Source organism: Neltuma alba, unplaced genomic scaffold (genome assembly GCF_004799145.2).
Source record: "Neltuma alba isolate B1F8T4 unplaced genomic scaffold, ASM479914v2 tig00007811_pilon, whole genome shotgun sequence".
Lineage (NCBI taxonomy): Eukaryota > Viridiplantae > Streptophyta > Magnoliopsida > Fabales > Fabaceae > Neltuma > Neltuma alba.
Window position 1 is genome coordinate 66,210 of NW_021634870.1, and position 14,181 is coordinate 80,390.

Genomic DNA, 14,181 nt, shown 5'->3' on the forward strand with positions numbered 1-14,181 from the left:
AAAAAGATGTTTTTTGAAACAAAATGTAAATAAGATTTATGATAATATTTTTTTGTCCAGCCAAAAGATGTATTTTTAGAACACTTTTAAAATATTCTGCGAGGATGATACGCATACTACGTGTTCATGGGGTTAATTTGTGTGTCTAATTAGGTTTTATGTAAAGATCAAATTAATGAGTGATAAGTTGGCAAAAATAAAAACTTAATGAGTCATAAAAGGTAATGATAATTACTTTGATTTTATACGGTATGCTAGTTTACGGTAGATATATAGATAAAAGTCTGTCTTTACAAATTACTCTATTGGTCATATTTTTACAAGACAGAGAGAAGATATTTTTAGATCTTATTTATAAGGCACAGAGATAAATTTTTTTATTGTATGGGTATTCAATTTTACCCTTAATTTATTATTGTGTTGATTTTGTTTACATGAGGTATAATATATATTAAATAGGGATAAAGTTAAAAAATTGTTGAATTTTAAATAAGAATTACTGAATTTTAAGATTTTTCTTGGTATATGTGAAACATTTTGGAAGTGATTTAGAAATAAAATTAGGAGTTTCATTTTATTAATAAGTCATAATTAAATAATCAATAATCAATATTATCTCTGGTCTTTAATATAAGATCTTGTTTGATTTTTATTTTGGTCTTAAATATAAGACCCCAATCCACTTTGCTTTTCATATTTATGTATTTTTTTTCTAAGGAAGTCCTTCTAATAATAGTAGTTCTAGTTAATACACTTGATTAGAAAGATATTTTAAAAAGATAATACATATTTATTTATTACAAATAACTAATTTAATTTATTTTTTAATCTTCTCAAATTAGTCAACTAATTTTTATAATTAGAAATAATTCATAAATTATTGTTAGTAACAAACTCTATAAAAACTGAGAAAAAAAGAAAAGAATTTCATGGGTGAGAAAACGTAAGTGGTGGGGAATGGTCGACCGGAAAATGGGACTGCAGCGTTTCAAACGTCGAGACGCATTATTAGACAGAGAGAACGGCTTTATCGCAGAAGTGTGTGGAAACAAAAGCTTTTGACTTCCCCCGTCAATATCTATCCCCTTTCGCTGCGTTAGCACTAGTCTATATCTCTGGTCTTTGCGATATCAACCAAACCTCCGGTTTGAAGGAGATCCAATCCTGTTTTCGTCTCTCCTTCACCCGGCCAAGTTCTCGATTCCGAGCAGACACACATATACATACGTATTGAGTTCTACCATTATTGATATCCATCGATCCTTGCGTACAAAAATTATACCCCCACACCAAATTTACTTTGATCCATTAATTGTTATGTAGAGCTCTGCATCTATCCATCCCTTTTCAGTTCGCACCATTGTGCGCTCCTTATTCGATTCCAAGGAAAGCCATGGAAAACATTGCCGCGCAATTGAAGCAAGGCATCTCTCGCCAATTTTCCACCGGTTCTCTGCGCCGGAATCTGAGCCGGAAGTTCTCCCGTCAGTCGTCCTTGGATCCCAGACGCAACAATCTCAGGTTCAGTTTCGGTCGCCAGTCATCACTCGATCCGATTCGCCGCAGTCCCGGTCATGACAGTGACCTGGCGGTACCAGAGAACCTCGACTTCACGATGCAGTTGCTGTTCATGGCCTGCAGAGGGGACGTAAAGGGAGTGGAGGATTTGCTGAATGAGGGCATTGATGTCAATAGCATTGACTTGGATGGCCGCACCGCGTTGCATATCGCTGCCTGTGAAGGACATGTGGAGGTTGTGAAGCTCTTGCTCAGCCGCAAGGCTAATATCGACGCTCGAGATCGTTGGGGCAGTACGGTACTTTTCATTCTCGTTCCGCCTCTTGTTCCCAAATGCTTCATCCTCTGTGACTGAGAAATCTCTTCTATATATTCCTCCATTTTCATCTGGGATAGTTTTGTAATACGTTGGCAGGCTGCTGCTGACTCCAAATACTATGGAAATACAGAAGTTTACAATATATTGAAGACCCGTGGAGCTAAAGTGCCGGTATCATATTTTTTATTCACACTCATATCTTTATCTGTTTACGCATTTTGAAATTAGGCACTTACTATTTAATCTTGGATGCCGTTAGAAAACCAGGAAGACGCCGATGTCTGTTGCAAATCCTCGTGAAGTTCCCGAATATGAACTTAATCCCTTAGAACTCCAGGTCCGGAAGAGTGATGGCATTTCAAAAGTATGGGTTCTTTTCCTCCCACTTCCTCTTGGTAGCTTTTTCGTTACCTATGTGGTTCAAAAGGTTACGAGGCATTCACTATTGTATACATTTTAAAATTATTTCTGGTATGATTTACAGCATATAATTTGCAGAGAGTTGTTATCAAGACAATTAATTGGTCAACTACTATAATTGGAGGTGTCATTTTGTTTTATTACCGTGTGACAGTGGATGAGCTGTTTGCCATGCATTTTTTTTTTTTTGGTTTCTTTTGTTTTTTATTCCAGCTAACATTTTGTTTTTTCAGGTGAGTAATGATAATTTGTCCACCTTATGGTAACACTTGTGTAACACTTCTTCATATTGTTCTGGAGTGAAGTTGCAAATGCATGTCAGAACTATTGAACATCCAGATGCACTTTTGGAACTATTATAGCGTACATGAGTTCACTGCACATATATTCACCTAGCATAGAATCACTTGCTTATGTGGTTTTCCTCTCATGTTAGATCTCTCTTTTCACAGGGGGCATACCAAGTAGCTAAATGGAATGGAACTAAGGTTTCAGTCAAGATCCTTGATAAGGACTGTTATTCAGATCCTGATAGCATGTATGAACATGCCTCAACTATGATGTTTGTGTGTCTGTATGATGTGCTTCTTGCCACCCTCCCAAAATAGTTGTTGTTTATCCTGTTTGGCTCAGCTTTTGGCTGGCGGAAAATTAATCAGTACTTTTCACCTTGATTTTGTCAAGTATTATTCTAAAAGTCCACTTGTTTAGACAATTAGTTACACAGCAGTGACACTTACCTTAGCGTTTTCAATAATTCACCTAGAAATGCTTTCAAACACGAGCTCACATTATTGGAGAAGGTACGACATCCTAATGTGGTCCAGTTTGTTGGAGCTGTCACCCAGAATATACCCATGATGATAGTTTCAGAGTATCATCGTAAGGTAAGCTTATGCTCCCTTCCTCTATTAGTCTTTGCATTTGAGAGAGATCGAGAGAGAGAGAGAGAGGTGTATATCAAATAGAGAGGAGTGAAAGAATGCATTAGTGCTGGGGCATCTCGGTGAGATGAGAAATTTATTAGAAATGGCAATAATTTGGCTTTATGTTGTCTTGTTGGACTAACACTGGAAAAAGGAATCACTGAGGTCTATTGTTCTGCCAAAAGATTTGAATAATTCCATTTTTTGCCCCTCACCATAAGCAAGCAGATAAAATGTGGCTTGTTTTCTGTTCCTTGTCATTTTCAAATTGATAATGTCTTTTAATGTTTTGAAATTTGAATTTTTATTACGGTTAAAGTTGGTGTTCACTCTATTGTTTTTTAAATTAAGTTAATGAATGAAGTCAAACCTTTACTTTGTCCCTTCTCATGTTATATATAACCTGATTGTGCATGAGGAATATCTTCTAAATGATGCTGATGGACATCAATAAGTTGATTTTTTACTATGGATAATCCATTTGAAAATACTAATTTTTGCTTAAATATTTATGTATCTGACCTGAAGTCCCTGACATTTTGAGTGCCATCATTATCCCCAGTGAGTTTTTCAAAAGTTACTTGTATAGTTTGTGCATCAACAGGCATACGTGTTGATGCATACACAGCCTTAAAAACAAAAAAGTAGATCGGAAAAAAGAAAAAAGAAAAAACCAAAGAAACAGAGAGGGTTTAGTGTATTTATATACTTCCTGTTTAGATTAGTCAATAGAGATGACTTCGAAATTCTTTTGGAGAGTTTGTCTTATCCGAATCACTTGGCCAATGCTATAAATAAATTTTCAGGGTGATCTAGCAAGCTATCTTCAAAAGAAAGGTCGTCTATCCCCATCAAAAGCTCTACGTTTCGCTCTCGATATTGCTAGGCAAGTTGCTTTTTTTTTTTTTTTTTTAATAAATTTATTTATTTATAAATCAGTGTTTTAAAAATCTTTATGAATATAACTTTCATATGATTTTCATGTCAATCTTTGTACATGTCATTCTCTCTTATTGTGCATGCTCACTGATTTCCTAGCTTTGCTATGGGTCGTTTTCTCATATTGATAAAATTACAATGGCCCAAATTATTATGCGTTTATTGTCTATTCTTTGGTGTTGTTTATATATATGCATATGATAATTTGGTTCGTTTCTTTTTAACAGGGGCATGAATTATCTTCATGAATGCAAACCAGATCCTATTATCCACTGTGATTTAAAGCCAAAGTAAGACGACTTGATACAGAAGTTAATTTTATTTGCGTGTCCATTGCAGATTTGTTTCTTTCAATGAAATCGTTGTTCCTTTAATATATGAAATTTTCGTAAGGTGCCAGAAATATTTTGCTGGATAGTGGGGGACAGTTGAAGGTAGCTGGATTTGGTATGGTAAGATTGTCAAAGATTTCACCTGACAAAACGAGGCTCGTCCAGCCTGGGGCTAACATTGACCTTTCAAGTAAGTTTTTTTTTTTTTTTTGGGGGGGGGGGATTATCACTGATGTTCTGTTAGCTACCATACAGTGCTTCAGAAGTAGTATAAAAATATACTGAAGTTGATGGAACTAACTTAATAGAACTAAGGCAAATCACCTCAGTGAAAGATATGCCTTGACCCAGAAACTAAAAAGTATGCAGAAATTATAGAACAGTGCTAGGTATTATAGTTGCTAGCTATCTCGCACATCCACTGCATGATTTTTTCCCGTGACATCCGCCCACTTTTCCTTCAGTCCTTAAAAGCCTTCCTCATAACAGAATAGCCTAAACTCACTCACTTTGGCAAGGACATGCGTTCTCTCCTTGCTGTCAAGTTTGCTCACCCTTCTCACAACCAGCCCTACCTTTACTCTGTATTTCTGGGGTTCCATCAGATCGCTTTCTTCCTTAATTGATAGGTAGTTTTCTCTTCTTCCTTGACTGGTATTGTTGTGTTAAGATTGAGCTTGGTAAATTATTTGCACACAAAGGCTGTGAGTACAACAGGAATTTTTAAAAATTTCGTATTCCTTCTATATGCAGACAACAAGTGAAAAGGCCGCTATAGTTCACTTCTATGCATTAAACAAACAGTTAATCTCCTTTGATGTTTATATGTTTGAGAATACCATGAATTGTCGTCATTTATGAAATAAATTCTCCTATCGCAAATGGAAGTCCTTTAAGCCGACAAACATGTTAGAATCTGGAAAATAGAAGTAGAAATAGGGGGAAAGGGGAAGAGAGAAAAAGAAAGAGTAGAGAAGAAGAACTCTAGAACCAGAATCTGTAATTCTAGAGAGGAGAGAAGAAGAATGAAAGAAATAGAGAGAAAAGAAGAAAGGAAGGAAAAGAGAAAAGGGAGAGACTAGAACCAGAATCTGGTTCTAGGGAAACAGAAGAGAAAGTTAGGAAACTGCGTAACCATTCATTCATCCATGCCATTGATAGAATACGTGTCTAATATTTATAGCCTAATACAGTTAGTGCAAACAACTACTCTTCCCTAAACATATAAAACTGACATTATCTTAAAATAACTGACATAGGACATTTGTAAAACTGACACTAACTTAAAATAATTGACATAAGGCACTTATGATGGCTAATACAAAATCACATAATGGACATAAAACATAAAACATAATAATACTAGTAAAGGACTCTAGTTCCTATCAAAACACCTAAGAAATATTTGTATGCCACTGCTCTTTACATCTTGAGACTACCATATTTTGCTGATTATGTCTGATTTGATGCGAATTGAAAAGCCTCAAGAAACATTCATTATGGGACATTAATTAAATAGTGATCTGTCAGTATAAATCTGTTTGAAAATATACAAGTATGGAGTTGCTGCCAAAATCTACTTTTAAATTTTAATGATTTGGCATTACTCATTGTAGGCTTGTACATGGCACCAGAGATTTACAAAGATGATACGTTTGATAGAAGTGTGGATGCATATTCCTTTGGTCTCATTGTATATGAGGTACTTATTTTCACAAAATATCGAGATGATTTATTTGTTCTTTCCGGTTATCATACTCCCCATTAATTGATCTTGGGAATTAGGAATAAATTTAGAATGTAGTGGTTTCTTTAAGTCTATACTCTTCCAAGTTTCGAGAGAAAAGTGACATTGCTTGATTTCTGAAACATTCATTGCTCGCGCACAGTGGTATTATTATTTTTGGAGCATTAGTTTTCCTTAATATATATGTAATTCTAATGGAGCGTTGTAGAGTATTGCTAAATTGAGGCTGAAGCAGCTTATCTTCAACTTCCCCCTCCAGCAATGGCATCTCCAGTCCACTTCCTAGAAACACCTTCAATGAATACGAGTGCCTAATATAAAATGATCTAGAAACCCAAGGGTAAGCTCAGTTTCCAAGTCTAGAAACCTGATATGAGATGATCTAGAAACCCAAGGGTTAGCTCAGTTTCCGAGTGAAGGGCAAGCTCCTTAAGAATTAGAGATTCTGTGAAAATCTTGAGTACCTTGTGCTAGCCTTAAATTTGAGTTTGTGCCATAACGTTTTTGCTTGCTTTCTTTTGCAAAATCGTTGGAGGCTCTTGGTTGTACGCACAGGGGTCTTTTTCCCCCTTGAATGACGAAACTGTGGGGACAACCATGGACTTTGCTTTGTGTTACATTAGTGAGAGATTGCACATGGTACTGCATGTCCAGCTCTTCAGTGCCAGGAGGGCTAGTTTTGTAAATCTGAGGAGTCCATCCCAAATTATGCGGGTTCTTTGCCATCCAATTTGCGAGGCCAGTGGATTTTGTGATGCCCCAGTTCCTCATCAGCGTTTCCCTTACACTGCCGGCCAGCTTCAAACATCAGTCATCAAGATCATCAACAGCAAACTTTGCTGATCAAGTTAATGGCCTCAGTGGAATCACCGTACAATCTCCTTCTATTGAAATCTTCACTCCGGCTATTGTTGAGGCCCCAGTAAACTGCCTTTAGCTTTGAAGTCATGCCGGGCGACTTCCTAACTGCAAGTAAAGGCAGCTAACCCCAAGATCCTATTGCCAACCTGAACCCGTAGCAACCCACCCCAGGTAGCAAAGAAAACCCATTATTGATCACAAGACCATCTAAAGTCTAATGGCTCGATGGTTAAGGGTTTGTTTTATCGGGCAAAGTCCATTCTGCTAATCATTTTCCATGTTCCCTAGCTTCTCAAGGACTAATATTTCTAAACACGTGTTGGTAATTTCATTCTCTAATCCCTCCTCTTGAGAATACCATGGTTCACCAAGCCTTTTATACCTCCCAACAAAGGTAGCTAAAAACTCTCTTCCAGGCAGTTTGTGAACTCTCACCATTCCCTGGTTCCCTTTTAAAATTCTGAACTAGAAATAGTCAAACACAATGTAGAAGGTGAAGAAACCAAAATGAAGGAAGATTTGCCACTTTTGACATGATTTGACAAAACTGATCAAGATGCCACCTTTCCTCTACTTCCATCACATTCCATTGCAATATGCCTCTAACCCAATGGTGGAGGACAAAATGGTGAAGGTTCTCTTCGATATCATGGCTGATTTTGACCATCACTACACCTTTGCTTCAAAGAACAATACCACTGCTAGCACAGCACATTTTACTCCACATTTTGAACTCTGTACCGAGTGGATTCTGATGAACGACCAATTCCAGCTTATAGGTCATTCTTAGTCTTGCAGAGTCACCAAAACTACACCATTTGGCCTCACTTCCGTCTCTGCTTCCAGATAACACAGTCATATTATCTCATCAGTCAATAATATTCAATGCCCTGACAGAGATGATTTCAGGGTATGATCCTTGCCTAGAAATTCAATCCAAATCTCATCGTTTCTGCTGGTATTTAACTGTGGCGTCTTGATTTGTCTCTTCTGTTTCTACTGGTGAAACAGATGAGACCAAAGATTTGAGACCAGTGCGATGAGCTTTGGGCCTTAGTAGAAGTTAGAGTAACTTGTAAATTTATGGACAAGAGGGCTTTCTTTTGTTCTTATGGGACAAAACTATAAGTGCTATTGATAAATTCTAATTACTAACTAGATTGGGACCTCCCCTCCCTCTTTTTCAGTCTTTCGAACTACCCCTGTCAACAAAATTTGTCATGTGGTAGCAAAGTGGCCTTCAAGAATGGTCCATGTGGATGGTCAATCCTTGTAACCTAATCTTGCAGTGCAAGGATAATTTTTGTGAGACATTATTAGACCGTACCATCTATTTCTTTTGGAATATTAATCTTGTGGGTGCAGATGATCGAGGGTATACAGCCGTTGCACCCAAAGTCTCCGGAGGAGGCTTTGAAGCTTATGTGCCTAGAAGGAAAAAGGCCATCATTCAAGATCAAAACAAAAAGTTATCCTCCAGATTTGAGAGAGTGAGTCAGTTTTCTCAAAATATAAAGTAGAGCTTCTTATTTGCAGTGTAATTTGAAAGCTGTCTAACTATCATGTATGCAGGTTGATTGAGGAATGTTGGGATCCAGAACCTCTTGTCAGACCGACATTTTCTGAAGTCATTGTGCGATTGGACAAAATTGTTGCAAATTGCTCAAAACAAGGGTGGTGGAAAGATACTTTCAAGCTTCCTTGGTATGTTTCTTGTACTGAGGAAGTCTTATTAGTTGCCTTGCCTGTATAGTGTAATAAAACAATAATGAAGGTTAGAAACTTAAAGGTGCTTACTAGATCTTAACATCATCCATACATTTTAGTTACATTGTTGTGTGTCTGGTGCATGCCAATAAAGTTTGTTGATAGAATTTGGTCTGTTCTGAAGTGAGTAGTTGGCTTGTTACTCTAAGGGCCTTGCTGCTAGACTTGGCCTGGGGGTGGCTGAAAATCTGGTGTATGGCTAAAAGATTTTTTTTTTTTTTTTTTGGTTTTTGTTTTTTTTTTGGGGGGGGGGTTGTTTGGGGTGGGGACAAAGCTTACTCTAAATGAAACTTGAGGTTTTTATGTTAGCTAACTAATACTACCTCCGGTCCTAATTATAAAACCCAGTTGACTTATTTGAAGAGATTAAGGAAGTAAGTTAAGTTAGTTATTTGTAATAAATAAGTGTTGTCATTCCTAAAATATCCTTGTTAATTAAGTGTATTGACTAGAACTATCATTATTAGAAGGACTATTTTGGAAAAAAATGCATAAATATGAGAGACAAAATGGATTGGGGTCTTATAATTAGGACCAAACAAAAAGTCAAATACGGTCTTATATTAAGGACCGGAGGTAGTATTATCACAACAATAGAGTATCCTATAAGATTAAGGAAGAGCTGAATCCTCAGCTTAAGCAAGTTTTTCTGCAAGTGTTTTGTCTGTGATAGGAGAGGCATATTTTCCTTGGAGAACTATAAATAGGTCCCAGATAAGGAAATTAATTATTTTTCCATACCAAAAGATGGCGTGTAAATGCTGGATGTTAACATGTAAGTGGGAGCACAAAAATAATTAATTTCCTTATTTGGAATCCATTATTAATCCTCCCTATTTTCTTTCACCCATCTTGGATAATCATATTTTTTTGATGTTGCGGAGATGATGTCATTTTACTGATTTGCTAGTAAACTTTTATGATTTATAACTGCATTCCTAACCCGCATTATGTGAATATCCCAATATGAGCAGGAAATAATTGCAAGGAACGGAAAATTTTATCGAGTCAGTTATTGAGCTTCATGTTGCAATTATTAAAGTTGGTGCTTCCACAAATCAAGTTATATAGCTTCGACACGTCAAGAAATGAAACTCCCACACTTAGTTATGTGCTCCCTTGATGGTTTGAAGCGGCTCTTCTGTGTAAAACATGCTTCAAGCCAATAATGTATTTTTAAATATTTATTCTTCGACTACAGATTTGCAATTGATAGTCGTAACTTATTGTCTGTTTGGACGATATGTCTTGTGTGGACTACTGGAAGTCATGCTTTCTCAGTATCCTGAATGGTCAGGTGCCTATTGAATCACGGCTCTTAATTCTCAAGTAAAATTGTGTTTTTTTTTGGGGGGGGGGGGGTTGGCGGTGGTGGTGGAGGAGAGATATGAGTATCTATCAATTCGAGATGTAATGGGAGTGATGTTATTGTTGAGAATAAAATAAAACCCTTTGATGGTGACGATTACAGTCTGATTGTGGTGACGACCCTGGCGTTCTCATATGCTTTTATTGGAAAATATTACCTCTGATTAATAAGAGCTAAATGCTAATTTAAAAAGATTGAAAATTAGTTATTTTTGACAAATAGGTATTAACTTTTTAAAATTATCCTATTTAATTTTTTTTGCCAACAAATTATCTTAGGGAAAATCCCAATTAAATCCATCTGAAATAATGAAATTCCAATTAAGGCTTATACTTTTAACAAATTCTTAATCAGGGCAAGAGGCCTAATTATGGATTTTCAAATGTTGCTAAAAGACCAAAATGCCTCTTTGTAATCAAAAAGGAAAATTGAACGTAGGTGTAAGCCTAATTTTAGTTTTAATTATTCTAGTAGATTTACTAATGAGGATGTGGTTTTTCTTAGACTTTATGTCAAAGTTGTGTTTCGTACTTGTGAATGTTATGTCAACTCTAGAATTTATGGCCTTTTAGTTATTTTTTATATACTAAAAATTTGATATTGAATAAATTTTGGAGACCGAAAAATTGAAGATGAATTGATGAGTCTCAATGTAATTTTTGAAATAGTAAAATTAATGTTGATAGATATTCAAGAATTTCATGAACCTTTTATTTGATTTTTTCTTGCACAAAAAAAAAAAATCTTTGATCCTGTTAATCTTTGATATTGGAAATCGTAAAATTTTTATTAGTTCCTATATTTTTGTAATTCTATGGATATCTAGAAATTATGTATTTTTTTGTCTGTACTCTTCAATTTTTTTTATTGGCCATAATCGTGATTTTTATTTTTTTTATATGATAATATTTTTGGCCAAATTTTCATATGATAATATTTAAAGAAAAAACATGTTAGTTAAATTCAATTAAAAGAATTAAAACTAAAATTAGGCTTTTTAATTACAGAGGGCATTTTGGTCTTTTAGCAATATTTAGAAATCTCCAATTAGGCCTCTTGGCCTAATTAAGAATTTGTTAAAAATGTAGGCTTAAATTAGGATTTTTCTATTTCAAATGTATTTAATTAGAATTTTTCCATTATCTTATTTGATCATGTATATTGGAATTATCTCTTTGTGGAAACACTTTACAATTAATATGGTTATTTTGAAAAAAATATTATAAATTTGGAAAATAGAGTGAGTTGAGGTTTTATATTTAGGATTAGTTTAATTTAGTTCCTCCAACTCGTTTTTTTTTTTTGGTTACCTTGGTTGAGGAGTCCGCCTTCGGCTCCATTCTTGTTTTTAGCCCAACTATACAGACCTTTAGAAATGGAAAATGTGTTTCTTAAAATTGGATTTTTTTATTTGATGCAAGTCAATTACACACACACCCTCCTTCCCCATAGGAATGAAACGCTCACCCGCACTCACGCTCCATGCCCCACCTAAGGAGTTTGAGCCTGCATCTTCCTTATTACCAGAGGAGCATCGGTGCCATTGTGGCACATGAGCCAGGGGCAATGCTATGGTATTCTAAAACAAGAGAAAAAACTGACACATTCTTTTACTGATTTTCAAATGAAAGGGCACAATTTGAAAATTAAAATCAAGAGGCACAACGTTTTTCCGAAAAAAGAAAGAAATGGAAAATTTAAATTCGATCAGAGGCGATATCAATATGAAAATATTGATATAAAAAAAGCTCGCGTCTATCAATCAGTCAATATGAAAATACTGTCATTAATGAAAGTTGACCTTCTATGGGGGAAAAAAAAATTATCATAAACAGAGCTGTCACTGATCATAATAGCAACACAGTGTGAGTCAACAATAATTGGTGAAACTGATTTTATATACGATCCATTTAATTAATTTGAGTGGACCAAGAAAAATAATTAAATTAGTTATTTTTTTAAAAATATATGCCGGTTTTGCTAAAATACACTTCTAAATAATTTGAATTGAAATTATCCTTTGATGTGAACTCTCTTAAGTCTTAACATATATAATTAATAGAGATAGTTTGGATAAATAAGAAAAACAAAATAGATTAGAACCTTATATTAAAAACCAAATTTAACCCTTTAGTAGCTCTTATATTAAGAACTAGAGGTGATATTTTAATTCTAAAATTTATGTCAACATAAGTATAGTCAAAGATGATTTTAAGATTCCAAAATTTATATCAATCAACAAAACTCGAAAGTAAGAGCATGTCCGACTTCATATAGAAGTTGAGGATTATGTCTATTTTATCCTTTATGATGATGTTAATCAACAAAACCTAAATTGGTTCGCTGCATGTTGGCAAAAAAAAAAAAAAAAAGGTTCGCTGCACTTTTCACATATAATTCAGGCTTTCACGCGTCAACTATGATATAATAAAACTCAATCCTGAAATTTTTTATACCTAATTATCTTTTCACTTTTCATATTATTATCTCTGTCATCTATAATTTAATCCCATGTGGCAGAAAGGCGCTTAGAATAATGGGAGCAAGACTTCAAATCTGCCCATGATAGACGAAGACTGAGCCTCTATATCCTATTCAAAAAGCTTTTTTAGAGGATCATCACTCTGATCACAGATAAACAACATTTGATCATGTAGCAACCGGGCTAGGACAAACGGTAGAAATAACTTCCACCTTCCCAAGCTCCGACATCGTGAAATCAACAACTCCATCTTGAAATCATCCAACCATAGAGAACAAAGACATGAATAGAACTACAAACAAGCAAACCTTACATTAGTGATGGGTTATGGTGTGTTACCTTGGTTGAAAGGAAGGGAATGGATTTGACGAGTTCCCAAGGAAGGAAAAGGCTGCTTGGAGCTTAGATTGAGTCTACCTTCATTTTGTGACGGGGTTTCAAGTCTACCTTCATGAAGAACCTATACATGTTGAGGTCATTAGGAATTGCCACGATAAACAAGAAATTGCCTAGCATGATAACGACAAAGATCATTGCTTGAAGATTTGGATCGAAGAAAAATCTCGTTCTACGCAACAAACACGGATACTTTACCCCCTTTTCGACTTATAGTCATGCCTCTACCCTCCAAACTGTATTAAATCTACATTTGCACTTGCTGAAATTAAACTTGACCCACCGAAGCAATGAAGCATATATGAGTGTGATAACATCAACGTTTCCAATTCGATGAACAAGTTTGTCATGGAACCATATTTCCAAAAGGCAGCAGAGAATAGAAATCTATTAACGTAGGCCTTAGACGGCATAACCAAACTCAGGGATTTAGAATAGTGTTCATTATCATTGCATTGGGATAACATTCTTCTAAGAAAATTTTATTAAAAAAATTCCTGTAACATCGGATTGAAAGCAATTTCCTCAACTTGGAAAGGCATGGATGAAAAGGATAATAATAACGAAAATGAAAACGTAAGGACGAAGTAAAAGGCATGTAAGAAAATTACTGTCATTCATAGTTTAGGCTTCAAGGTCTCAAGGTTTGGGGTTTGGGGTCGGGGTTCAGGGCCTCGGGGTTGAGGTCTCGGGGTCTGTCTGGGGTTGAGGGTCTTGGGTTCAAGGCTCGGGGTTCAGGGTGGGGGGCTCGGGGTTTGGGGGTTTCGGGGTTTCGGGTTCCGGTTTCGGGTTTTTCGGTTGAGGGGTTTAGGGTTGAGGGCCAAGGGTTTAGGGCCAAGGCTTAGGGTTTAGGGTTTAGGGTTCGGGTTTTAGGGTTTTAGGGTTGAGGGTTGAGGGTTCAGCGTTTATGGTCTAGGGTGGTCTAGGGTTTAGGGTCTAGGGTTTAGGGTCTAGGGTTTAGGGTCTAGGGTTTAGGGTCTAGGGTTTAGGGTCTAGGGTTTAGGGTCTAGGGTTTAGGGTCTAGGGTTTAGGGTCTAGGGTTTAGGGTCTAGGGTTTAGGGTTTAGGGTTTAGGGTCTAGGGTTTAGGGTTTAGGGTTTAGGGTT

At 36.0% G+C, this 14,181-nt stretch overlaps 1 protein-coding gene across 1 annotated transcript; it reads left to right on the top strand.

Annotated features, from left to right (window-relative positions):
• The first annotated feature begins 1,029 nt into the window (after nucleotides 1-1,029).
• On the top strand, nucleotides 1,030-10,291 carry LOC114753248 (integrin-linked protein kinase 1). Its single transcript, XM_028941917.1, has 12 exons — nucleotides 1,030-1,816; nucleotides 1,934-2,008; nucleotides 2,097-2,201; nucleotides 2,710-2,795; nucleotides 3,024-3,144; nucleotides 3,990-4,069; nucleotides 4,350-4,412; nucleotides 4,523-4,644; nucleotides 6,071-6,156; nucleotides 8,428-8,552; nucleotides 8,635-8,766; nucleotides 9,804-10,291. The coding sequence occupies exons 1-12, from the start codon at nucleotides 1,394-1,396 to the stop codon at nucleotides 9,808-9,810; spliced, it is 1,425 nt and encodes a 474-aa protein (XP_028797750.1). The 5' UTR covers nucleotides 1,030-1,393; the 3' UTR covers nucleotides 9,811-10,291.
• The last annotated feature ends 3,890 nt before the right edge of the window (nucleotides 10,292-14,181 follow it).